At 63.9% G+C, this 25,240-nt stretch overlaps 2 protein-coding genes across 6 annotated transcripts in view; one reads left to right on the plus strand and one right to left on the minus strand.

The window, feature by feature from the left end:
* Positions 1-285: 285 nt before the first annotated feature.
* PACSIN1 (protein kinase C and casein kinase substrate in neurons 1) overlaps positions 286-25,240 on the minus strand; it is a 56,438-nt gene continuing 31,483 nt past the window's right edge. Inside the window, exons 1-10 of one of the 4 annotated variants that reach the window (XM_055129043.1) lie at positions 15,587-15,723; positions 8,404-8,529; positions 7,299-7,455; positions 5,556-5,791; positions 5,126-5,281; positions 4,861-5,036; positions 4,293-4,413; positions 4,051-4,178; positions 3,071-3,258; positions 286-2,574 (exon numbers count right to left, since the gene is read on the minus strand). In XM_055129043.1, coding sequence (XP_054985018.1) covers positions 2,465-2,574; positions 3,071-3,258; positions 4,051-4,178; positions 4,293-4,413; positions 4,861-5,036; positions 5,126-5,281; positions 5,556-5,791; positions 7,299-7,455; positions 8,404-8,466 — 1,335 coding nt within the window. In that variant the 5' untranslated portion in view covers positions 8,467-8,529; positions 15,587-15,723 and the 3' untranslated portion in view covers positions 286-2,464. Of the gene's footprint in view, positions 2,575-3,070; positions 3,259-4,050; positions 4,179-4,292; positions 4,414-4,860; positions 5,037-5,125; positions 5,282-5,555; positions 5,792-7,298; positions 7,456-8,403; positions 8,530-15,395; positions 15,555-15,586; positions 15,724-25,240 lie in introns of those variants that run through there. The other 3 variants (XM_055129042.1, XM_055129044.1, XM_055129041.1) reach the window with 3 other exon arrangements.
* LOC129402445 (uncharacterized) lies at positions 12,351-15,152 on the plus strand. 2 transcript variants are annotated; one of them, XR_008628663.1, is made up of 2 exons: positions 12,351-13,627; positions 13,674-15,152. XR_008628663.1 is itself a non-coding variant. In XM_055129045.1 (2 exons), the coding sequence occupies exons 1-2, from the start codon at positions 12,414-12,416 to the stop codon at positions 13,411-13,413; spliced, it is 951 nt and encodes a 316-aa protein (XP_054985020.1). In that variant the 5' UTR covers positions 12,351-12,413; the 3' UTR covers positions 13,414-15,152. The 2 variants fall into 2 exon arrangements, 1 of the variants encoding a protein (XP_054985020.1); XM_055129045.1 differs by having other exon boundaries at positions 12,351-13,344; positions 13,394-15,152.

Raw genomic sequence — 25,240 nt, forward strand, 5'->3', positions numbered from 1 at the left:
CCCCAAAACAACAATGAAAACAAACTGCGTTGTGGGTGCAAGGGTCCCTAGAAGGGTGTTTGGGGAAGGCCTTTGGGTCACGCTTGTCACCAGGCACCAGAACCAAGAGGGGTTTGTGCTGGGGGCGGCCGGAGGCACCTGTGTCCCTGCCTCCCACCGACGAACCCGGGGAGCATCTGCGCTGGCCTCGGGCCCGGCCCCCAGTCCCGGGAAACGCCTGCCGGAGACTGAGCGTGTGCCGCCGGGTGACGGGTCTGGCCGCAGTGACACTCGCACACTGGCGACTGCTCTCGATATATATTTGTATTTATATGCCTTTAAATTACACAGTCATGTACAAAACAGGCGCATTGCTGAGACCACAGCACTTCTCAGAGGTTCACAAGTGTCGGACTAATGGAGTCAGGAAGCCGAGGGCGGCGAGCGAGGGCGATTCACGGGGACAAACACGCTACTCGCCGAGCCCCGCGGGCGGGCCCGTGCAGCATCGAGGGTGCGGGCGGGCGGGAGGCTACAGGAGGCGGGGGCACGGCCAGGGGGGCCCGTGCCCCTGAAGCCCGGGGACCTTCCGGTGTGTGTGTGTGGGGGAAGCCCTCCCGCTCCCCACCCTGAGAGTCTGGGCCCAGGGCAGGGGGCTCCCACACGGGGCCCCGGAGGCGGGTACTTAGAGAGAACGGGGTGTCGAGTCCCTGCCCCGCGGGCAGCTGAGTTCTGAGGGCGCCAGGCCTGGGATGTGGTCAGGGCCACCGCCCCTCCCCCGAGGCTGGGCAGCCGCCGGCACAGCGAGAAGGCCAAGGCCAGGCCCCGGGTGCAGACGCGCCAGCTTCCCACCTTCCGAGGGCATGAGGGCACCAGCCCCCCCGACACCACGCTGGCTGGAAGAGGCTGGAGGCCTTTGGTGAGCGGGGCGGGGCTGAGGGCACCCCACTCGCTCCAAGCCCTGCAGAGCTGCAGATGGCGGGGGGGAGCGAGCCCACAGGCCCTGGGTGCTGCGGGGGTACCCCACCCCCCTGGCCCGGAGCCGCGAGGACACACAGCACCCACGCAGCGTGGGGGGGGGCCCTGCGGCTGGGCTCCCTGGCGCTGGGAGTGGGCTGTCAGGAGGAGCAGCCAGGGTGGGGGGCGGGCTAGGGCGCCAGGAGGGCCCAGTTGCCCGATGATGCAATGCAGAGTGGGGCGGGGCCTGCAGGCCCCGGAGAGGGGGCAGCTCCCCGGGCCCCCAGAACTTCCAGCTCCTCACCCTCCCCCCTTCCCTTACAGTGCTCCCCGCCACCTCGGGGTCTTGCCCTGCACTGGCCCCTCTTTCTGCCTCCAAAGCTCCTCCCACCCCAAAACGTTGTTTTACTGAGACCCAGGCTGGGGGGCTGCAGGGGCTGCCAGCAGGGAAGTGTGTAGCTGCGGGGGAGGGGAACCTGCAAGGGGACGGAGTGGGGCAGGGAAGACAGAGTCACTCTCTGGACTTCTCACAAGGAGATCACGGTCCTTGCTCGGCCAAACCCTGTCAGGACAGCAGGGACGTTCCCAGGCTCTCCCTGAAACCCCGCCGGGACCCCCGACACAGGCCAGAGAGGGGGCAGGAGGGGGTGCCTGGCATTCCGGCTCGCTTTCCTGCGGCGTGATGCGCCTTGTGGGGGCTGGAGCGGGGCGCTGGTCAGGGGCCCCCCCACAGGGAAGGCTGCTACTGTTGCTGGCTGTGCCCTGGGCCTGGAGACATCTGAGAGGGGGTTGGGGGTCTCTGTGAGTTGCTAAGGGGGCGGCTCCGGGGACGAGCTGCTTGGACAGTGGGGGGCAAGGGTCCAGCAGGGGGTGGCGGTCCCTGGCTGGGCGGGGAGCTGGGAGGACTGAGGCCTGCTCCTTCATGCACCCTCTAGCACCTCACGAACACCGGTGCCGGCCCCAGCTCACCTCTCCTCGTACCTGGGGGAAGCAAGGGACCCCAGGATTCCTCTACAGGAGAAGAGGGTCCCCCTTCTCCTCCGCCAGCCCCATTCCAGTCCCAAGGGCGGGGCTAGGAGATAAAGGGGGCTCCCCAAGACAAAGTGAAAGACGACAGACCAGAAGTCCCCTTCTGGGGAGCCTGGAGGGGGGGGCTGGGGAGAGCAAGGTGGCGGTGGGAGCTGACGGCAACGAGAGATCAGAAAATCAGGCCCGAGAATGGGGGCGGGGACGCGAGCTGAGAGAAGGGTCCAGGAGCCGTCCCTCCGGCTCAGGAGACACTCTGGTGGGGTCTGGAGAGCAGATGTGATGTCAGTCAGGCTAAGACCCTCACCTACCCTGGGGCGCTGGCCTCCGGGCAGCCCTGCAAACGCTCTGTCTCTTTGTAGTTTTTGTTTTGTTCTGTTTTGACGTTTAAAAAAATAAAAGCTTGATCGGAAAATATGTCTGGAACTCTATGGCGTGGGGAAGGGGGGAGGAGGGCGCGGTGAGGGAGAGGCAGGGGGGTAGTGTGTGGGGAGCAGGGCAGCTAGATGGCCTCCACGTAGTTGGCGGGATAGAGGCCCAGCTGCCCGCTGTCCAGCCGCCCGCGGCACCAACCCTGCTCGTCCTCCTCGCCCAGCTTGGTCAGCTCGTCTCCTGGGAAGGGGACACAGAGAGGGGCTGGTTGGCGGGGGCTCGCAGGGCGCAGCCCCCAGCGGTCTGGGCCCTGGAGACCAGCCCTCCTGCACAGCCCGCGGGCCAAGAACCTCAGGGCCCTGCAGGGACTCTCCTCACCCCGCACCCCCATCCTAGGCCTCTGTTCTGGCCGGGCACCTAACTGATGCCCGCCAGCCCTGCCCCTGCCTTTCTAAGGCCCCAGGAATCTGAGCCCCAGGGACCACACATCTTAGTACAGATGGTGGCCCCGCCCCCACGCAGCAAACCCGCAAATCTCTGCGGCCCCTGTCCTCAGCCCCCGCCCCCGGCTACAAGCCCGCAAATCGCAGCGCCCCATGCCTCAGGCCCCACCCCCAACAGCAAGCCCGCAAATCGCTGGGTCCCTTGCCTCAGACCCCGCCCCCAGCAGCAAGCCCGCAAATCGCAGCGCGCCCTGCCTCAGGCTCCGCCCCTCCCCGGCCGGACCCTCCCATACCGGCCTTGAAGCTGAGCTCGTCCTGCTCCTGGCCGTCGTAGTCGTAGAGGGCGCGGACGCGCACGCCCTTGGAGTCATCCTCGAAGGGGTTGGAGCCCCCGTTGGCCTCGTTGCCTCCGAACGGGTTCCCGCTCTCGTCGTCCGACCACTCCGTGGCATAAGTCTGGCCCCTGTCGTAGCTGCTGACGCTGAGGGAGAGGGCCCAGCTGAGGCGCCCGCCCCGCCCCTCCTGAGCCCACCCACTCTCCGGCTCCCACCGCGCTGGGCCGGGGACACCCACGGCAGCGCTCAGCACAGATGGGGAGCGTGGCCGTCGTGACAGCACTCACACCCCAGCGAACGTCTGGGGACCGGAGAGAGGCGGCCCGGCCTCGTGTTCAAGAGCAAAGCTTCTGGCCCAGGGCCAGCCCCCGGGCCGAGTATACGGCATCTGCCCCGCGGCACTGCGCACCACGTGCCAGGCCTGGCACTCTCCCCGATACTGTCAGGTGTCGCCCTGGTGACCCTCCTCCAGCCCCCACGACTAACGGCCTCCTGGGCATCCTGCCCTGGCTCCGAGGCTGACTCTGTGCTGTGTGCCCTTCACGAGCCCGGAGCCCCTCTGGGTGTCGGCCCGTCCATCTGTACACGGGAACATTCCCGCAGCAGCGGGGAGAGGGCAGGACGGCACCCGCGGGCGTGTGGAGAGCCTGCAGCCCCGTCCAGGCCCGCTGACAATGCCACGCACGGCGCTGGTGCCGTGGGAGGGCCAGCTTGGCCCGACAGAGCCGGAGGCCGCTGTGATTTAGGCCGGGACAGTCTCAGGGCGCAACCACGGTGAAAGTCACGAATGGCATGAGAAGGATGGCCAGGAAGCAAGGCTGGGAGGGGCGACGGTTGGAGAAAGGCTGAGAAACTCTGCTCTGGACCACGTCTCGTGGCCTGGGCTAGGGTGCGGCTGCCCAGCGTGGGCACCCCTGCGGCCCCGGCCGGGCACTCACCTGCCGCGGTCCCCTGCCTGCGAGGTGGACTCCACCGCCCCGGCAGCGTTGCTCAGTGATGCCCCCTCGGCCTTCTTGGGAACTTTGTCCTTCTTGGCGGCGGTGTGAGGGAGGTCTGGGTTCCACTCCTGCTGGAGGCCCGGGAGTGGTCAGGCTGGGGGTGGGCGGGGGGGGCAGGGCTGCCCTCAGAGGCCGCTTCCCACCCTCCTCACCCACCCCTGCCCCATCCCACACGTCTTCACCTCAAACTGGGGCCAGTTCATGGGCATGCCGGGCCCGCTGGTGCTGCGGAACCATCGGAGGTCTTCCTGGGCGTCGGCCCCCCGGATGGCCTGCTCCAGCTCTCGGTACACGTGCATGTAGCTGTGCCCAGGGAAGACGGGAAGGGGGGGCACAGGTTTACCCGGCCCCTCCTCTCCTGAGCGCTGGGATTCAGCAGCTCAGGTGGATGCTCTTTCCGGCCAGGTTTCCCACAGGCAGCTCCCGGTCCACCCCAGCCGCTCTTCCCCTCCCCCACAGGCCACGCAGCCCCCAGCAAGCCAATGCCTCATGCGTCCGGCTTGCCCCTGGCACCCACGGGGTCCGCACCTCTCCCTCTTTCATTAGAGGGGCAGCGGGGCAGTGCCCAGTGGTGCTCAGGGCTTCCTCCCGGCTCGGATCACTGCTGGCAGGGCTCAGGGGACCCCCAGGGGTGCGGGGGAGCAAACCCGCAAGGCCGGCGCTCTCCCTGCAGCCCCGGGACGAGTCCCTGCCCTGTCCTGAGACCGCGGGCGCTGCTGGCGGTGCCCAGGCCGCCGCCGCACCCGCTACCTGCTGTTCTCCGCCAGGTTGAGGTGGCGCTTGATGTCCAGCAGCACCTCCTTGAGGAAGACCAGGCGCTTTTCCTCGAACTGCTGGCACTGCTCGAACACCTGCTCCATGCCCTCCATGTACTGCGGGGTGGTCTTGCCCACGTCGTCCAGCACCTTCTCATACTTCTCCTGGGTCTGAAGGTCAGGGGTGAAAGGAGAAGATGAGAGCCAGGCCTGCGGCGGCCCCCCCACCCCACCCCCAAGCCCCCCGGGCCGGCCAGCACCTTTTGCACATCCTGCTTGCACTTGTCCACCTTGTCCTGCAGCTTCTTCTGCTGCTCGGGGGTCACGGACTGCTCGGACTTGCTGTTCATCTCCCGCGCCACGGCCAGCTTCTCCTCCTTGCAGGCCAGATGGTACGCCTTCTTGGCGGCCTCGAGCTGCGGGTGGGGCGGGACTGGTGAGTCGGCCACGTCCGCGTCCTGCCTGGGCTGGGGGGATGGGGCCCGAGCAGTGCCCACTCCCAGAGCCCCGCTGGGCAGTGTGGTGCCTGCCCGCTGCATGGGGGACCCTATATCCTCCCGCCTGTCCCCTGGTTTCTTCCCGAGAAGCCCGGATGCTTCCTACGTTCATGATCAGAGACCTCCTCCCTCTGACTGGACCCCCTCCCTCTGACCAGGTGGCCCCCCTCCGCCGCAGCTGACCCCCGGGCACCTCCTTCATCTTCTTGGCCCAGGGCTTCTGGGCCTTGCGGAAGCCGTCCTCCGCCTCCTTGGTCTCCTTGAAGCCGCCCATGATCTGCTTGTGGTAGGCGTCCTTCTGCCAATTCCGGACCTTCTCTAGGTCCTCGTTCAGCAGGTTGTTCTTCACCTCCTGGTGCAGCTCGCTCACCTTGTCTGCCTCGGTCATCATGGCCCCCCAGGCGCGCTCCAGGCTGCCGTACTGCGGGCCTGAGGGACCGGCCAATGGGGGACGTCACGGGACCTCGGCACCCCACAGGCACCCCCACCTCCCTGAGACCCTCCCCTGCCCGGGCCCGTAAGCCTGACGGGGAGGGGGGGCAGTGCGGGCACCAGGCACACGAGGGGCTCCTGAAGCGGGGGCTGGGCATAGCAGGGCCAGGTGGCGAGGAAGGCGAGAGGCCTCGCGGCCAGCTGGTCTCGTCATTTGTTCTGTGTTCTGGGCCCGGGGCCAGGCTCCGTGCCGGGCAGAATGGGCCCAGCCCCGGCCCTGGGACTGGGAGGCGAGTGATGAAGAAAACCAGCAGCTCAGACACAGAAACCCCCGGCTGGGACTGTTACTGGCCGGCACCGAGGGCCTCGTTCTAGGAACCTGACCGCGAAGGGCCACGGGAGCCGGGGTTGGATCCCGGAACCCGAGTCCCGGAGGGGAATTATACAGTGCCCTTCGCCGGCCGGGTGTCTGGCTGGGCTCCTGGCACCAAAACAAGGGTTCTCCTGCTTAGACGCTGCAGGAAGACTTGGGGCAAAGGGTCGCATTTAAAGGGCTTTGAGGGGCTGGAGCGACAGCACAGAGGGTAGGGCATTTGCCTTGCACGCGGCCAACCCTGGTTCGAATCCCAGCATCCCATATGGTCCCCTAAGCACCGCCAGGGGAGATTCCCGAGTGCATGAGCCAGGAGTGACCCCTGTACATCGCCAGGTGTGACCCACAAAGCAAAAAAATAAATAAATAAAATAAAATAAAGGGCTTTGAAAATATGCCCATAGAGTGAGAAAATAAAAGGTGAGGTATTACCTCCTAGGTGGAAGGATCCAATTTCTCTGGACTATTCATGCAACTTTTCTGTTTAAATTATTTCAGAAGAAAAAGGTGATGGTGAGGGGGATGGAGAGATAGCACAGCGGGTAGGGTGTTTGCCTTGCACGTGGCCGACCCGGGTTCAATTCCCAGCATCCAATATGGTCCCCCGAGCACCACCAGGAATAATTCCTGAGTGCAAAGCCAGGAGTAACCCCTGAGCATTGCCGGGTGTGATCCAAAAAAGCAAAAAAAAAAAAAAAAAAGGGTGATGGTGGGGCTGGAGCGATAGCACAGCGGGGAGGGGTTTGCCTTGCACGCGGCCGACCCGGGTTCGATTCCCAGCAACCCATATGGTTCCCTGGGCACTACCAGGAGTAATTCCTCAGTGCAAAGCCAGGAGTAACCCCTGTGCATCGCCGGGTGTGACCCAAAAAGAAAAAAAAGAAAAAGGTGATGGTTTGCTTTTGTTTGGTTTGGGGACCACACCTGGCTGTGCTCTAAGGCTACTTCTGGGGCTGTGCTCAGGGCTCGCCTCCTAGCAGTGCTCAACCAAAAATTGTACCGAGTTTTGTACAACCAGGACAGCAAGGCCTGGTTTGGGGTGGGAGAGGGACAGGGGTGTGCAGGTGTGGGGCCAGCGGCAGCAAAGGCCCTGGGGCAGGATGCAGCCAGGGGGCTCAGGGCATGGTTCACCTTTCTCGATGAGCTGGCGCCAGCGCTTGGCCCAGTCGGTGAGCTGCTGGGCGTACGCCTTCTCGATCTTGGCGCGCTCCTGCACGCAGTTCATCAGGTCATTGCACAGGCGGTGGCCGTCATCGATGCGCTTCACCGTCCGCTTGTAGTTCCCCACCTGGGGGCCAGGCAGGTGAGCGGAGTTCCCGCGGGCTGCCCGCCTCCCCGCAGCGCGCGCGCCTTTCCCGCCGCGCCCTGCAGGGGGCGCCCGCGCCCGCCGCCCCTCCCCCACCTTCCCGTAGCCTGCGCGCCCTCCGCATCCTGCAGGGGGCGCCCGTCTCACCTCCCCCCCTCCCGCCCGCCGCGAGGCCTCCAACCGTGCCCTCCGCGTCCTGCAGGGGGCGCCCGCGCCCGCTCACCTCCCCCGCCTCCCTGCCTCTCCGCAGCCCGCGCGCCCTGCCCGCCGCGCTCTGCAGGGGGCGCCCGCGCCGCGCGCCCGTCTCACCTCCCCCGCCTCCCGCCCGCCGCGGGTACCTCCGCAGTGCCCGCCACGTCCGGCAGGGGGCGCCCGCGCGTCCGCCGCATCTCCCTCCTCCCCCCCGCCCCGCGCCCCTTGCCAGCCCACCCTGGGGTCTGCAGAGCCCTCGCCCACTTCACGCATGGTTTCCTCCTTGCGGAACGCTGCCCTAACCGGCCGGGCTGGGATGAATTATTCATGCGCTCTCGCTATTTAGACAGTCACACGCGCTGGCGGCTGCGGCGTCTTGACACAATATTAGGTTTTGTCGACGTCTCATTAAACACATATTAATTTAGCGTTGGCAGTTTATGTTTGGGGGCTCAGGAGCCAACAGAAAAACACTTCTCTGCCTCTTAAGTACTCCTGCGTCCTAGCCTTGTCCTCCGTGCCCCCTGCCGGTGGTCCTTGAACACCCCCTATTTCTCTGCACCCCGTCCATGGGGAGGGCAGGGGCGGACAGCTGTGCAAGAGCCCCAGGGCAGTGTCAGGGGCCCCTCCAGGGGCCTGATGGGGATGAGGGGCACAAGCACGGGGGCAGACATCCCACCCACTACTCCCGAGAGCAAGGCCTGGGCCCGGCCGGGGGTGGGGGGTCACAGGGCTCACCTCCCAGAAGCTGTCTGTGGTTTCCTCTGCAGCCAGCGAGGCCTCATCGTAGGAGCCGGACATGGCGTGGCCGTGGCGGGGTGGACAGTGGCGATGTGGCGGTCAGCGGGCCGGGCTGCTCATGCGCTGCGGGGCAGAAGAGAGACCCCAGAGATGAGAGGAGTGTCCCCGTGCACCCCATTTTAGAGCTGGAGTCCCAACTCGCTGTGGGGGTGCGGGATCCCCCGCTACTCAGATGCAGACTTCCTGCTCAGGACTCACCGTCCAGTGACCCCGAGACCCCCTGTCCCTCCAGGCATGAGCCTAGGAACCACACGCTCCCTGGAGCACTGAGCTGGGAGTAACCCCTGAGCAAGTCAGATTGCCAGGTGTGGGCCCCAAATAAAAAACAAGTAAAAGCATTTTGCTTATTTTGGCTTGGAGGAGCTTGTGTGTGTGTGTGTGTGTGTGTGTGTGTGTGTGTGTGTGTGTGTGTGTGTGTGTGTCTACATCAGGGTCCGTGCTGAGGGAACACACCTCGTGGTGCGTGAACCACATGTGATACCAGGGATTGAACCAGGATCAGGGTCTCGGCCCCCTGCAGAGCAAGCGTGCTACTTAACCTCCACACCATCTCTCTCGCTCTGGGGAGCCTCCAGAGAAGGAAGAGGGTCGGCCAGACCAGGGCCCCCCCGCCCCCCAGAGCCCGTGAAGCCACAAAGAGCGGGGCCCTGGGGCTGAGGCACTACAGGCCGAGGCGCCTGCCTCGCATGCCGCTTCCTCCAGCTTGACCCCCAGGCCCAGAGACGGGCCCCGGCACCGCCAGGAGTAACCCCTGAGTACAGGTCCAGGGGTGAGACCTGCGCACACTCGGCCCAACCCTCCCCCTCAAATAAAAAGAAAAATAAATTGGACTCTTTGATTTATCTTGGAAACGAAGGTCAAGGCCTGGGGGCAGAGGGGCCATGACTCGGGAAACACCCAGGGGGAACCTGGGGCCCTGCGGCCCGCCAGCGAGTGGGTGACCCCAGGAGGTGGCCGGATGCCCTCCCTGCTGGAGAAGACCCAGGTGCTGCCCTGTCCAGGGGTGCGGGGCTGGGCGGGGAAAGCAGGGAGGCCAGAATGTTCTAGTTGGAGGGGACCCTCCCAAGACGTGTCAATCAGCAGAAGGCTGTCTGGGAGGTGTGTGTGTGGGGGGGTACAGTGATAGCACAGCGGGGAGGGTGTCTGCCTTGCATGCGGCTGACCCGGGTTCGATGCCCGGAATCCCAAGCACAGCCAGGAGTAACCCCTCAGCACTGCCGGCTGTGACCCCAAAACCAGAACTGGGAGGTGGGCCGGGGAGAAGGAGACGTCCCGGCTGGCTCGTTCTGCGCCGTTCCATCCTGCTCGTCTGCGCAGAGCCCCCACGTGGTCCGAGCCCACCCCAGCGAGCCCCGAGCACAGGCCCGGGAGTACTTCCTGAGCACTGCCGGCTGTGCCCTCTTCCCACACAAAATCCTACAACAAAAACCCCTCCTCTGTTTAAAGCCCCCTCGGGGCCGGAGTGATAGTACAGCGGGGAGGGCGTTTCCCTTGCACGTGGCCGACCCGGGTTCGATCCCCGGCATCCCATACGGTCCCCCGAGCACCACCAGGAGTGATTCCTGAGTGCAGAGCCAGGAGTAACCCCTGAGCATCGCTGGGTGTGACCCAAAAAGCAAAAAAAGAAAAAGCCCCTCGCCTGGGCTGGCGTTGGGGCAGCGGACACTCTCGAGGCGGGGAAGGGGCAGCGCAGCTCGGGCCTGGCACGTCCAGAGAGGGACGGCAGGACCCACCCTCTGCCCTGCCCAGGCCAGGGAGAGCCGGGCATCCGGGCTCCCGCAGCGAGGTGGACGCGGCTGAGGGGCCTTGTCGTGGCACGAGCTCTGGGTCTGGGGTCCCTGCAGACACCGCGGGCCCCTCGCCTGGCCCTGGGCTCCGCTGACAAGGAGGGTGTCGGGGGAGGGGGGCGGGGCAGCTCTGTAGAGACGAGCCTGGCAGGCCTGACGCCCCGGCTGGGCACCACCGGAAAGGAGAAGAAAGAAACGTCCCAGCCTAGGGGACCCGCAGGCAGGGGCCACTCTGCCGTCCACGGTCCCTGGGCCACACCCCACTCCACAGCGAGCGGCATGCGCACACCACAAAAGGGAGTTCGAGCACCCCCCCCCCCGTGGGGGACCCACGGCTCGGCGTGACCCCCGCCACCCGCACACAACATCAACCACGAAGGGAGCCGGGGCTGAGAATTTAGAGTTTCAAGGAGAGGAGAGCACAGCGGGGAGGGCGTTTGCTTTGCCCTCGGCCAACCTGGGTTCGAATACCCGGCACCCCACATGGTCCCCTGAGCACTGTAAGCCCTGAGCACTGTTGGTGTGACCTCTCCCCTCAAAAAAGAAAACTCTTGGGATCTGCTGATGACAGGGGGGGAGTGAGATGGGGGCAGGGGGGGGGCCATAGCACCTGCCCTTAATTCCCTTGTCACTCCTCAAGCCCGGAGCTGGGAATTTATTTTGTGGGGAGAACACCTGATGCTGGGGCTCACTCCCGGCTCTGTGCTCCGGGCTGACTCCTAGCTCTGTGCTCGGGGCTCACTCCTAGCTGTGCTCAGGGATGACTCCTGGCTCTGTGCTCGGGGCTGACTCCTAGCTCTGTGCTCGGGGATTACTCCCGACTCTATGCTCGGGGCTCACTCCCAGCTCTGTGCTCGGGGCTCACTCCCAGCTCTGTGCTCGGGGCTCACTGCTGACTCTGTGCTCGGGGTCACTCCCGGCTCTGTGCTCGGGACTGACTCCTGGCTCTGTGCTCAGGGCTCACTCCCAGCTCTGTGCTCAGGGTCACTCCTGGCTCTATGCTCGGGGCTCATCCTGGCTCTGTGCTTGGGGCTCACTCCTGACAGTGCTAAGGACCATCTGGGGTGCTGGGGATTGAACCTGGGTCTGCCACATGCAAAGCAAAGGCCTCCCCCCTGTGCTATCTGTCTGGCCACAAGGTCCTGTGCTTTCCCGACAACCTCCCCGCGCCTGGCCCCCTCCTCCCCTCAGAGTCTCCTGCCCACTCCCCAGCAGCAGCCTGTGGGAAACTGGTCAAATCCAAACCAGACCCCGCTGCTCCCCTCCTCAGCACCATCCCACAGCTCCCAACCTCCTCCAGGTTCAAGCTCTTTCCTTCCAGGAGGCTCCTCAAGTGCAGCTGGCCCAGCCCTCACCCTCTGTCCTCCCTCCTGCTCCAGCTCTACTTTCTCCCTGTTCTGACCTCAGGGCCTTTGCACCTACTAGGGGTGCTTCCCCCACAGATTTCCAGCTCTGCTCAGATGTCTCCGTCGCTTCAGCACACGCCCTTTCCCACCCTGGGCCCCTTCCCGCTCCCGCTGCCTGTGTCTGAGGGGCTGTGCGGGCCCCTGCTCAGCAGCCCCTGCTCAGCAATTGCGTGTCCTCTCTCCCACTTCTGTTCAGCCGATTCGGCCTGCTGCTGCTCTGCCGTGTTCCCAGCACCCAGAGCAGCGCCTGGCACCGCCTGTGTGATGCGTTTCTGCTGAATGAGTGAAGCAATGCCAAGGGCCTTCTGGAACGTCTACCCATCAAATGGCAAAAACACTAAATCCCCACCCGTCCCCGCGCCAAACACGGGCACCTGCACACAGCAGGCGCCCACTATGTGTAGAGAGGAAGTAGCGACCTGGGGCCAGAGAGACAGCTCAGCTCAGCGTTTGTGGGGTCAGGAGTTCGCCTTGCACGCGGCCCACCAAGCTCAATCCCCGGCACCCCACATGGCCCCCTGAGCACTGCCAGGAGTGAGTCCTGAGTGCTGAGCCAGGGGTGAGCCCTGAGCACAGCCGGGTGTGGCCCAAAAACAAAACCAAAAGGTGATGCGAGCCCAAGTCAGACCCAGAGGGAGGCAGAAACAGAGCCCCCCCCTCCCCACCCCGCCCCCCAGTCACCGGGCGGCTTCTTGGCGCACGTGTGGGGAAGCATCGGGGGCGGCCAGCTCCGCCCCCCCACCCCGCGCCCTGGATGCCTCGCAGGCCCGACGGGTGCCATGGCGGGGGCCTGCTGTGCGCCCGGCTGTGTGACCCTCACACCTTGCTGGCCAGGCTGGGCCGCGACTTCTCTGCCTCACTCAGACCAGAGAAGGTGAGTGACAGGTCTGTGGTCACACAGCTGGGAGGGGACAGTAGGCCCTGTTCCAGAGATGAGTCGAGTCCTTCCCCTGACCACCCCCCCTCTGCAGGAGCCAGTCCAGAGCCAGCACCCTGGGGGGTCACCCCAGTCCTCCTGGCCCTGGGGCCACTGGGCCCTGCTCGGGGGAAGCCGGAACTGCCTCCTTCGGCACAGGAGGGGGTGAGACCGCCCCGGACAGCCAGGCTGCGCCACCCCCCGAGACGGGCGGGCAGAGGGGCCAGGGAGCGGCAAGGGGCCTCCGTCCCCAGCCATCCGCGACACACACCACCTAACCTTCTCCCCCGAGAACCCCGCTGCCCCCAGGAGGCCTTCCCTGAATGCCCCCGCACTCTCCCACCTCGCCCCTGCCCCAGCAGGACCAGAGGCGACCTGCTCCCCGGGGAGCACCAAGAAGGTCCAGCGGAGCCGGGCGCAACCCGGCCAGCCAGGCCGGCGTCCAGTGTGAGGGCCTGGGGTGTGGCGGGGACCCGAGGGACCACCCCGCAGTGCTCGGGCGTGTCCAGGGCCACCCCAGCGAGGCCCGGGATGGAGCCTGGGTCATTTCACACCCGCATGTGCCCTGATCAGTCTCCTGGGGCCCGGGGGTCAGCAAGTCTTTCCACACGGCACCGAACTCCGCTCAGCAGGAGGGCACACACACACACTCACTGGCACACAGGCGCACACACAACACACACACAGGCACACACAGGTACACACTCAGGCACACACAGGCATCCAACAGGCATCCACACATGCACACACAACACACACATACACACAGGTACACACATGCATACACAACACACACAGGCACACACAGACACACACAGGTACACACACATGCATATAAAGACATACATACAGGCATCCACACATGCATACACAACACACACTGGCACACACATACACACAGACACACACAGGCACACACATACACACAGACACACACAGGCACACACATACATACACAGGTACACACACATGCACATAAAGACATACATATAGGCATCCACACATGCATACACAACACACACAGGCACACACATACACACAGACACACACAGGTACACACATACACACACATGCACACAGACACACAGACACACACAGGTACACACATACACAGACACACACACAGGTACACACACAGGTACACATACAGGTACACACAGACACACACACATGCACACAGACACACACTCTATCTCTGGCAGAGATGCCTGGCCCCAGGGCCCCGTCCATCCTGTGGCCAGCAGGACAGGGGCGCTGGCCCACACCCCGAGAACCGGCCCCCGGGTGCACAGATGCAGCGGGAGGGCTGCTGGCGGACCCCCTGGGTGGACTCGCAGCTCCGGTCACAGCTCTGGTTTCCCCGAGGGCGGGACGGAGCGGCCCTGCTCCGGGGAGCGGCCTGGCGGCCGGGCATGAGAGCAGGGACGGCCAGTGGAGCAGGTGCCGGGCCCCAGCCCCGCACAGATGGACACGGCAGGGAGGGGACAGGCGGGGCGAGCCAGGAGCTTCTAGCCCAGAGTGGGGGGAGGAGGCACGCCCAGGCAGGGGGCGGGGGAAGGGGGAGACGGCAAAGGAAGGTCAGTGCCTAGGCCCTGGGGCAGCTGACCCTGCCTGGCGGAGGTGGCGGACAGAGGGAGGAGGCCAGTGGGGGAGGGCAGGGAGGGCTGAGGCAACCCCCAGGGCCTTGAAGGACAGACTTGGGGCAAGACAGTGTCAGGGAACCCTGGTTCCTGGGGAGGCCTGGCAGGGGCTGCAGCCCCCCAGGTGAATGAGGTGCTGGGAGCAGGGGAATGCTGGGGACAGCCTGGAAAGGCGGGGGCACCGGGGTCCACAGGGCAGGGCCAGGGTCCTGGGCCTGGCAAGACCCCGGGGTGCTGCTTCCTGCACCGGGAGTGCAGTTAGTGGAGACCCAACTCCTAGCGCAGCTGGGGGGGGGCTCCCCTCACTGCCCAGGAGGCCCGGGAGGGCCAGTCTCCCTCCAGCCCGCAGGGCCGGCTCTCTGGGTGTTCTGGGGACCCTCAGCCGGGGGTAACCCACCCTGGCGGAGGGTGGGTGCGGGGCGATGGGAACTGTGTTCCAGGAGGCACATCTGGGGGTCTCCCTGCCTGAGTCTGGGGGCAACGGGACTCAGGAGGGAGGCCTACAGGGAGGACTGGGAGAGAAAGGGGGGCCGCTCGGTGAGGGGGACCGGAAGGAATGAGCCAGGCCTCACGGGCGCCACATGGGGGGTGTGGGGAAGGCAGGAGCTGGGGGTGCGGAGCCGGGAGGACACACCAGGGCTCCAGGCAGAAACGAACCCCGGGGCCCAGGGCCTTTGCAGTGACGGAGACGGAGGGTGATGGGGGCCAGGCCGGCTGGGTCGTGGGGGGGACAGGGCGGGGGGGGGGGACATGGGCCTGCCACCCGCTAGGTCTGAGCCCCAAGGGGAGCCGGACTCTGTGGCTGCCACCTCGAGAGCAGAAGAGAACGGGGGTCTCCGCGTGACCCTCACGGCGGGGCGCCCCGGGGCCGCCAGCACTCCCGCGAGGTCACCCCCGACCCGCGCCCCCGAACCCCGCAGCGGCCCAGTTCCTGGGGCCCCACCCCCACCCGCGCGCTCGCGGTCCGTCCCCGGCCGTGCCGCAGAGGGACGGAGAGGAGGGGCGGCCGGTGCCCGCGGCCCGCGGGGGCTGCGCCGGCGTCCCCGGGGTGGGGGGCGGGGGGGAGGCCGAGACGGACGCCCCCTCCCGGCCCAGCCCCCCGAGCCCCGGGGGGACCGAGCAGAGAGCCGGGCCCGGCCGGCCCCCGCCCCGGGGTCCCCGCGCCCAGCGGGCAGCCTACCTGGGCCCGCGTGGGCGCCGGGCCAGGGGCAGGTGGGCGCGCGGCCCCCGCTGGGCCCGGCCGCTCCGAGTCCTGCTCCGTGGCGGGGGACGGCGGGGGGCTCGGCGCCCTGGGGTCCCCTCCGCCGCGGGAAGCCGCCGCGCCAGCGCCGCCGCAGCCGCTGCCTCCCCTCCCCCGCCCCCGCCACCCACCTCCTTCTGCTGGTTTCTATGGCAACCGGGCAAAGCTGCGCCGCCGGCCCCGCGCCGCGGACCCCGGGCCGCCCGCACCCCGCGCGCGCTTCACCCCTGGCGCCCGCGCGCCCGCGCCCCGCGCCCTCCCCGCGGCGCCGGCCCGGCCCCCCCACCCGCCCCGCATCCCTCGCCGACCGCGCGCGCCCAGTCACCGCTCGGGGGCGAGGCCGGGGCAGGCTGCGCGCCCACCCATTCTACAGACTGGCCGCCGGCTGTCCCCGTCCAGCGCCCCGACCCCCGCGGGCACCCGGTCTTGTGATTCCGGCGCCGGCCACCCACCGCCCAGCTCGCGCGCGTCTGGGCGCTTGGAAAGTTCCAGTCCTTCCTTCCTTCCTTCCTTCCTCCCTTCCTTTTTCCCTCCCCTCTTTTCCTTTCTCCTTCCTTCCTCCCTCCTTTCCGTCCATCTTTCCTTCCTTCCTTCCTTCCTTCCTTCCTTCCTTCCTTCCTTCCTTCCTTCCTTCCTTCCTTCCTTCCTTCCTTCCTTCCTCTCTTTTTCCTCCTTACCTCCTCCCTCCTTCTCTTCCTTTTTCCTTCCTTCCTCCCTCTTTCCTCCTTCCTTCCTCCCTCCCATCCCCCTCTCCCTCCCTGCCTGCCTTCCTCCTTCCCTCCCTCCCTTCCCTCTGGTTTGGGGCCCCACCCCGCGGTACTGGGGCTCACTCCTAGCAGCACTCTCAGGCGCCAGGGATGGGACCCGGGCAAGTACCTTTCCTGCTGTGTTCTCGCTCCTCAGCCACATACTTCTGCCACGAGCACCCACAGTGTCTTTGCGCCCCACGGGGTGCTTGTCCCCATCTCCCCGCACAAGTACACACACAGCCCTCTCCAGGCCGTGCACACACCCCCTGTACTCAGCTCCAGCACCAACACACCAGCCCTCGGCATGCCCAGTCACAGCCTGACCTACAGCGCCCCCCCCCCCCCCGCCCCCGGCCCCATCCCTCGGTGGCGGGTCTGGTGCTGCAGTGGGGACAGGGGAGGTACGGAGGTGACGTGGGCGGGGCACCCCGTGCCTTCCAAGGATCAGACACTGGGTGGGGTGCAGGCGGGCCCTGCTCCCGTCTGCAAGTCTCTGCCTGGCCCGCCCCAGGTCCCACCTAGAGCCTGTCACCCCAGGGGGTGGGAAGCTGATGCTGCCCCCCCAAGGGTGCTGGCCAGTCCTGAGGCTTGGTCTTACGATAGAACAGAGTGCAATGAGCTTCAGCAGCACCCCACCTCCGCCTCCCACCCCTGCACCCCGCCCCGCAGCAGGAACACCCCATAGCCGGGGGCGGGGGACTTGGTCAGAGAGACACTGGGCGGGGTCCCTGCAGTCTTGAGTCCCTGGAAGTTGTCAGGGACCCCATAGAGCCCGGGGAGGGCAGATGGGACAGGAAGGAAGCAAAAATACATTTAAAATGAAGCAAAAAAAGAAAAAGTGCTTAGGAACAGTGTCTTCCACAGTGCTTTGGGGGCGGGAGCGCGCCCTGAAGGACTCAGGGGCTACTCCCAACTGTGCTCAGGGGTCGCTGCCGCAGTGCCGGGGATCGAACCTGGGTCTCCTGCGCGCGGAGCCTGTGCGCCCGCCCGCTGCGCTCTCTGGGCCCGCCCCTTCCGCGCTCCGCGCACGCGCGGCCCCGGCTCCCGCCTGCCCATCAAACCAGACGCGCCGTCCGGGCACAGGTGGCGGGTGTCGGGGAGCCGCGGGCTGGACCGGGCCAGGCTCCCCGGTCACCCCACGGCCGGCCGCTCGGGGGCGCCACCGCGTGGGCCTGGCCACTGCCACGGGTCACGGCTGGTCGCAGGGCGGGAATATCCTCTCGGTAACGCCCTCTACTCTGGGTTTGCTCCGGGTCTGGCCTCCCCCGGCCCGGCCAGCGCTCTCGGCCCCTGCCTGTCCGCGCTGCCCCGGCCAATCGTGTGTTTCTCCTCTCTTCGCTGGTGCACAGCGTGACGGCCGGATGCTGCCGAGGCGGGGGTCTCGTGGGTCCTGCCCTCCCATCCTGGCTGGCCCCAGCTGGGGTCCGAGGCTCCGAGACACGGAAGCCAGGCTGGGCCCCACGGCCTGCCCAGTCCTCCCCGGTCCCTGCACCGGTTCCCTGCTCCCTCCGAAGGGCTGAGGACAAGGCTCAGAGAGGCTGGAGCGTGTGGTCTGTGAGCAGGGAGGGCCCTGGGTTCGATCCGTGGCTCCGCATGGTCTCAGTATTCATGGGAGAGACTCCTGAGCACTTGTCAGGGAAGCCCCACTGACCACCACAGGGCGGGAAAGAAGGAAGGAAGAGAAGAGGCAGGCAGGGAGGGGGAAGGGAGGGAGGAAGGGAGGAAGAAAAGGAATGAAGGGAGAAAGGAAGGAAGGAAGGAAGGAAGGAAGGAAGGAAGGAAGGAAGGAAGGAAGGAAGGAAAGAAGGGAGGGAGGGAGGGAGGGAGGGAGGGGGAGGAGGGAAGGAGAAAATAAAAGGGAGGGAGAACATGAGTAGAGAGTACAGTAACTGTAACCCAATCTTCCTTCCTTCCTTCCTTCCTTCCTTCCTTCCTTCCTTCCTTCCTTCCTTCCTTCCTTCCTCCCTCCCTTCCTCCCTTCCTTCCTTCCTTCCTTCCTTCCTTCCTTCCTTCCTTCCTTCCTTCCTTCCTTCCTTCCTTCCTTCTCCTGTGTGTTTTGGACCACACCCGCGGTGCTCAGGGATCCCTCCTGGTGGGGCTCAGGCGACCTTGTGTGGGTCCTGGGGTCCAGCCCAAGCCAGCTATGTGCAAGGCCAGCCATTTGTCTGTACTACCTTGCCAGCCCCCGGCTACCAGTTTCTAGAAGTTTCACGGCTAAAGGACCTGCCCTATGTCAAAGGCAGGACAGGATCCCGTGTACCTGAAGTGCCCGTCACATATCAGCAAACATGAGCGGGGACCTGCAAATGACAGGTCCCGCCTGGCCTTCCCGGGCCAGAGACCGCCCCTGGGGTCAGGCCACGAGGGTGGGGGGCAGGGGAACCCCAGCTGGAGCGGGGAGGGATTGAGTTCCCGGGTGTGGTAAGCGGAGCCCCAGCCCACCTGCCACCCGCCCCCCAGATCATCTTTCATCCGGGGCAACCACCCCCCCACCCTGCCCCCCACCCCGGCACCTCCTGTCAGCTGACCCGGCCCATCTGCTGCCCGCAGGCCCCTGAGCTCAGCGTCCACCCTCTGGGACTCTGCGGAAAAGGTGACCCCTCTGTCGGGCCTGCCCCCAGCTCAGAGGTCTTCCACCCCCACCCCCGGTAGCCCCATCTGCTGCTGAGAGGATCCCCGTCACCCAACTGGAACGTTCTACACTCTACACTCCCGCTGGCAGGTTCCTGATAGGCCCAGGGACCTCCCCCGTCACTGCCCCCCCAACACCTCCTTCCCGCCCCAGGCAGGGCCAGTCTACAGGACAGGAGCCCCCTTGGGCCACTGAGCCCTTGTGTCCCCCACTTCTCTTTGTTGATGTTTTGGGGTCACGCCCAGCAGTGCTCAGGGCTTGCTCCTGGCTCTGTGCTCATGGATCCCTCCCGGCAGGCTCGGGGAAGCAAATGGGGTGCCAGGGACCAAAGTCTTGTTGGCTGCATGGGAGGCCGACGCCCTGCCCGCTGTCCTGTTGCTCCAGCCCCTGGGGGCCTCCACTCCTGTCCCAGGCTGCCCCCACGCAGCCACAGCAGTGCTCCCTGCCTCCTCGGGAGCCCAGGGCTGAGGCTACGGGCCCCGCTGGCACCAGGGCACAGGCAACCAGCCCTCATCAGTGGATGCTTAATGTGGTCGTGACTACCAAGAAGGCAGAATGGCCCCACGCTCTGTCCGGATGGGGGTTGGCGGTGGGGAATGAACGAGGCGGCCTTCTCCTGAGGTCTGCATTGAGACAGAGTGCCCGGGCACGGGGCGTCAGAGGGACGGGCACAGGGCCCTGGGGACAGGGCGGCAGAAGGACGGGCACAGGGCAGCAGAGGGACGGGCACAGGGCCCTGGGGACAGGGTGGCAGAGGGACGGGCACAGGGCCCTGGGGACAGGGTGGCAGAGGGACGGGCACAGGGCCCCGGAGACGGGGGTCAGAGGGACGGGCACAGGGCCCTGGCCACCAGGGGAGGGCGGACACCCTCCCCACTAGCTGTCCACCATGAACCATTTCATAGGTGTGGGGACTGTCTGGGGTGGCTACGGTCTCCCCCAGGCCGGGACCCTCCAGCTAGGGATCCCCTGTGGGCGGCGGGTAAGAGACGGGGGATCTCAGGGCCGAGGCGATTAAGAGCCACTCCCAGGGAAGAGGAAGCTGGTGTCGGGCTGAGCCGCGTCTGACCTCGGGCCCTGCTGGGGTCTGAGATTCAGCCAGGGTTTCCTGAGCACCTACTACACGCGGCCCTGCTCTAGGACCCAAGGGATGAGCGTGAGCACAAGGTCATCTCAAGGTCTCTCGTGCAGAGCAAGAAGCCAGCGGGCCTGGGATCTTCAGACACTGGAAGTTGCAGTGATCAGAGCTAGCTAGAAAACGCACGGGGGGCGGTGGGGGGAGGAACAGAGGGCAAGGGGCACACAGAACCCCTCCGAGGAGCTGGCATTCGGGCAGACACCTCCACAGAGAGGGGTGGGGGAGTGGGATGTGAGGATTGGGGGGTGCAGAGGAAACAAAGGCACAGTCCTGAGGTCGGGGCATGCCGGGCACACGAAGGGACCAGGAGACTAGATGAGGGGTGGACAGGCGAGTGGGCAGATGGCAGGATGGTTGCCGGGAGAAAGTGTGAGGTGGGGAAACTGAGGAAGGCACTCTCTCTGGGAGGCTGTGGGAGGGGACTGCGCTAAATTCTGAGGCTGAGGGGAAGCCTTTCTGACACCCGGGAAGGGATCCAGTTCTTATTCTCTAAGGATCATTGTGGGGCGGGTAGCACAGTGGGCAGGGCCCTGCATGTGGTCTACCCCGGCTCCACCCCCAGCACCCCAGGAGATTCCCCAAGCGTGCCAGGAGTGAGACCCCTGAGCACCGCAGGGTGTGGCCCCCAAACAAACAAACAAAGATCACTGTGGTTTTCACGTGAAAAAGTAACTAGAAGGGGCAAGGGCTGAAACACGAAAACCAGGGGTTTTTGCCACATTAATTCTCATCAGAAATGGGTGTTCAATTGTGGCCCGAGAGATAGGACAGCGGGGAGGGCGTTTGCCTTGCACGTGGCTGACCCAGGTTCGATCTCTGGCATCCCATATGGTCCCCCAAGCACCGCCAGGGGTAATTCCTCAGTGCAGAGCCAGGAGCAACCCCTGAGCATTGCCAGGTGTGATCCAAAAACATAACCAAAAGTGAGTGCTCACGGCCACCAAAACAGATGTCCGAGAACATTTGTTTTGAATTGCAAATTCTATCCAAAGTGGAAGCCGCTCACGTGCCCATCCACGGCAGGGCTGATCAAGAACATTCCAACTGCTTGATGGCATATGGTCGAAGTCATTTGCTTTTTCACTGCCATACAGAATTCCACAGTGCAAAGTTCACAGTAAGGCATCAAACACAGTTATTCTTGTAACTGAATTCTAACCGCACAGCAACGAAAATGACCCAACTACACATAGCCACATGGCAAAATCCCAAGGTCTACACTCCATGAGAGAAGTCAAGTGGCCCGAAAGATAGCTCAGTGGGTAGGAGCTTGCCTTGCACGGTAAACTGGGGTTCGATCCCCGACATCCCATCTGGTCCCCTGAGCCTGAGAGTTAAGTCTTGAGGGCAGAGCCAGGAGTAACCTCTGAACACTGCTGGGTACGGCCCCAAAAGCAAAAGCAAAAGACATTTTCCTGAGGCTGGGGTGATAGCACAGCAGACAGGGTGTTTGCTTTGCATGTGGCAATCGGGTTCGAGTCTCAGTGCCCCATCCGGTACCCCAAGGTTGCCAGGACTGATCCCTGAGTGCGGAGCCCAAAGGAAGCCCTGAGCACCTTGAGGTGTGGCCCAGAAACAAAAACATTTGTTGCTGTGCTGAGTGAGGGGGACACACCCTTGGCTGTGGCACTTCTCTGCCTGTCCACCCTCCCTCCGCTCCACAGGATCCAGTGCCCTGAACAACAGCGTGTCACTCTCCGTGACTCTACAGTTTGCCCGAGTCCAGCCAGGCACGTAGTTCTGTTCCACGCGGCCTCAGCCCGGCAGAAAGGTCTGACCAACCTCTTCGTCCACAGAACGGCTCCTCGCGGCTGAGCCAACTTACAGGGGAGCTCAGAGCACCTACAGCGAGAGGACCCACAGGACCCGCCCCGGGGACTCCGACCGTAAGTCACAAGGTCCAGCCCAGAATCAAGTGGGTGGGGGCCGGGGGTCCTTCCCGCCAAGGTGCTGCATTTGGAACGGAAAGGCCAGGCGTTGTGTGGGCGGCCAAACTCCTCAGCGCGTCTCCTATTTCCTGGTGGGTCCCCCCCAGGTCAGTAATGAGGAGCAGCGGGCGAGGGACGGAGGCGAGGGACAAGGAGGACCGGCATAGGGGGGCCAAAGCGATGGCACAGCGGGGAGGGCACCTGCCTTGCACACAGCTGACCTGGGTTCAGTTTCCGGCTTCCCTGAGCACCACCAGGAGTGATGCCCGAGAGCAGAGCCAGGAGTAACCCCTGAGCATCGCCAAGTGTGACAAAGAAAGAAAGAAAGAAAGAAAGAAAGAAAGAAAGAAAGAAAGAAAGAAAGAAAGAAAGAAAGAAAGAAAGAAAGAAAGAAAGAAAGAAAGAAAGAAAGAAAGAAAGAAAGAAAGAAAGAAAGAAAGAAAGAAAGAAAGAAAGAAAGAAAGAAAGAAAGAAAGAAAGAAAGAAAGAAAGAAAGAAAGAAAACAAACCCGACCAGGTTGGCATGTGCAAAGCAAGTGCCCGACCCACTGCCCTATCACCCTGGCCCAGTGTTTTCACTCTGGCTCCAACCCTTTAGCAGAGCTTTGCGAGTGTGTCTGACACTTGACCCACCTAATAACGTACCTGTCTGCTAGTGTCAGTATTCTGCAGTTCAAACAAAGTGTGTAGGGCTGGGGCAATAGCACAGTGGGTAGGGCATTTGCCTTGCACGAGGCCAACCCGGGTTCGAATCCCAGCATCCCATATGGTCCCCTGAGCACCGCCAGGGGTAATTCCTGAGTGCATGAGCCAGGAGTAACCCCTATGCATCGCCAGGCGTGACCCAAAAAGCAAAAAAAAAGTGTGTAGAATTGATCTTTACATCTCTGACCCAACAATCTTCTCTTTTCTTTTTTTGGGGAGGGGGGAGGGGGTTGTTCGGGCCACACCAGGTGGTACTCAGGTACTCAGGACTTACTCCTGCCTCGGTGGGATCATGACTGATGGTACCCTAGGGACGAACGTGGTGTCGGGGATTAGCCCTGGGTTGCCCACTTGCAAGGCAAGCACCTTCCCTACTGTACCATCTCTCCACCCCCAATAATCTTACTCTCTTAAATGTTTCCTCTACAAATGTCTCCCTTATTTGAGAAGTACCTCAGACAGTACTTTCAACTTCTTGGTTTGTATTAGGGCCACAACAGGCAGTGCTCAGGACTTACTCCTGGCTCTGTGCTCATGGGTCCCTCCTGGCAGGCCCAGGGAACCACAGTGGGTGCTGGGGATTGAACCCAGGTTGGGGTCAGAGCAATGACACCGTGGGGAGGGTGTTTGCCTTGCATGCTGCTGACCTGGGTTCAATCCCCGGCATCCCATATGATTCCCCGAGCACTGCCAGGAGTGATTCCTGAGTGCAGAGCCAGGAGTAACCCCCGAGCATCACCAAATGTGACCCAAAAAGAAAAAATAAAACCCACCCGTTGGCCATCTGCAAACGCCCTACCCTCTCTGGCCCAGTATCTCCATCCTGGCTTCAAGCTTTAAACCTATTTCAGAAAACTCCCCGAGTAGGCTGAGATGATCACATTCGCTTGTGTTTCAGCTCTCTGGATGTGCTCCCTCCCTCCCCGAAAGCCCGAGATTTCTTTCATCACTTCCTTTCTGATTTAAGAATAGCCTTGAGTCATTCTTTCTCGGGGAAAGTCAGCAAACAACAAATTCTCCCCGTTTTCCTTCCTCTGAGATTGTTTTGCTATCTCCCATGGCCGCGAAGGATCTATGCACGGAGCCCCGTGTTCCGGGGTGATGCGTCTTCCCTCCCGCCGTCTGGTCTCCGCAGATACCGGTGAGGGATCTGTGGCCGGGGCTGTTTGTCTCTCGGGGCAAGCTGCCATTTCTCTCTGCTCGCAGGACCTGCCCGTTGTTTTTGTTTCTGAGTGTTCGATGATGTGGTACCAGACAGGGGAGTTTTGGTTTGGAGGTCACTCTGCTTTCCAAAGCCGTAGATTTATTACGTCTTCTGTCGAATTTGGAATCTTTTCCAGCCACTGCCTCTCTCTCTCCTCCCCTAGGGCTCTAACGCTCTGGCTGCTGGGCCGTTTTTCTTCCTCCACAGATTCTCGAGGCCGTTCCGGCCCATCTCCCGTCAGCCGTTCAGATCACGTCCACGATGCTGTCTTCAAGTGTGCGAATCTTTCCTGTCATCTCCGTCCTGTGGCTGCCCCGTCCAGAGAGCTGGGGGGGGGGGGGGGCGAGCTCAGCTGCAGCAAGGCCGTGGGGGCTACCCCAGAGAGCGAATCTGGCAGAGAAGTCAGGTGCGGATCAGCGGAGCACCAGGCTGGGTCTGTAGGGGGGCCGACAATTGGCTCTTTCCTGCTGCTCCTGACACACGGCCGTGGAAGGGGCTCCCACCTCGCCCCCGTGTCCTGTCTGGATGCCACAGACACAGGGCTGGTCCTGGCAGACACCGGGCCACAGCCTGGGGACATGACATGGGTCATGCCCCACGGTGGCTCCCCTCACACCGAGGGGTCGGACCTGTTTCGCAACCTCACACCCCTGCACCCCTGAGCGAGCCCTCACGAATCTCTTCACCCAGAGAGCCCCATGTTTTTGAAGAATTTTTTTTTTGCTTTTGGGGTCACACCCAGTGATGCTCAGGTGTTACTCCTGGCTCTGCACTCAGGAATGACTCCTGGCGGTGCTCGGGGAACCCTATGAGATGCTGGGAATCGAACCCGAGTTGGCCCTCCCTGCTGTGCTATCGCTCCGGCCCCCATGAAGGATTTTTTTTTTTTTTTGTCCACCAAACTGCCCCTGCTAAGTGATTTTTCTAACTCCGAAAGCAAATGCCTCCTCAGCCCACCGATGGGAGATGCGCAGACTACACCACCCCGGCACTCCAGGCCCAGTGGAGACCCCCACTCCACCCCACCCCACCCACACAGGGCGGGGCTGTCTCTGCTTGGGAAGTGTTCAGGCCACGTACAGCTTTTAGGGCAGGGGTGGGGCTCAGCGGGGATGTGTGAGGCCCCTGGCTGTGCCCCGCCCCCGGCACTGCAGAAATAACAAGTGGGGCCAGAGCAATATTCCAGCGGGCAGGGCGCCTCCCTTGCACACAGCCAGCCCTGGGTCGATCCCCGCATCCCGTGTGGTCCCTCAAGCACCACCAGGAGTGATCCCAGAGTGTGGAACCAGGAGTAACCCGAGTACCACCAGTGAGACCAATAATAATAATAATAACAACAACAACAATAATAATAGCGCATCCCCTTTCCCTTTGTGGGGACCCTCCACAGAGCTGGACCGCGCAGCCTTTAAGACAGACAGACCCGTGT

This window comes from Sorex araneus, chromosome 2 (genome assembly GCF_027595985.1).
Source record: "Sorex araneus isolate mSorAra2 chromosome 2, mSorAra2.pri, whole genome shotgun sequence".
In the NCBI taxonomy this organism is placed as follows: Eukaryota; Metazoa; Chordata; class Mammalia; order Eulipotyphla; family Soricidae; genus Sorex; species Sorex araneus.

Coding starts and splice junctions, on each gene's coding strand:
- LOC129402445 (XM_055129045.1), top strand. CDS start 12,414: ATGCCTCGCAGGCCCGACGGGTGCCATGGCGGGGGCCTGCTGTGCGCC. Junction 13,345..13,393: donor CAACACACACATACACACAG/GTACACACATGC, acceptor AGACACACACAG/GTACACACACATGCATATAA.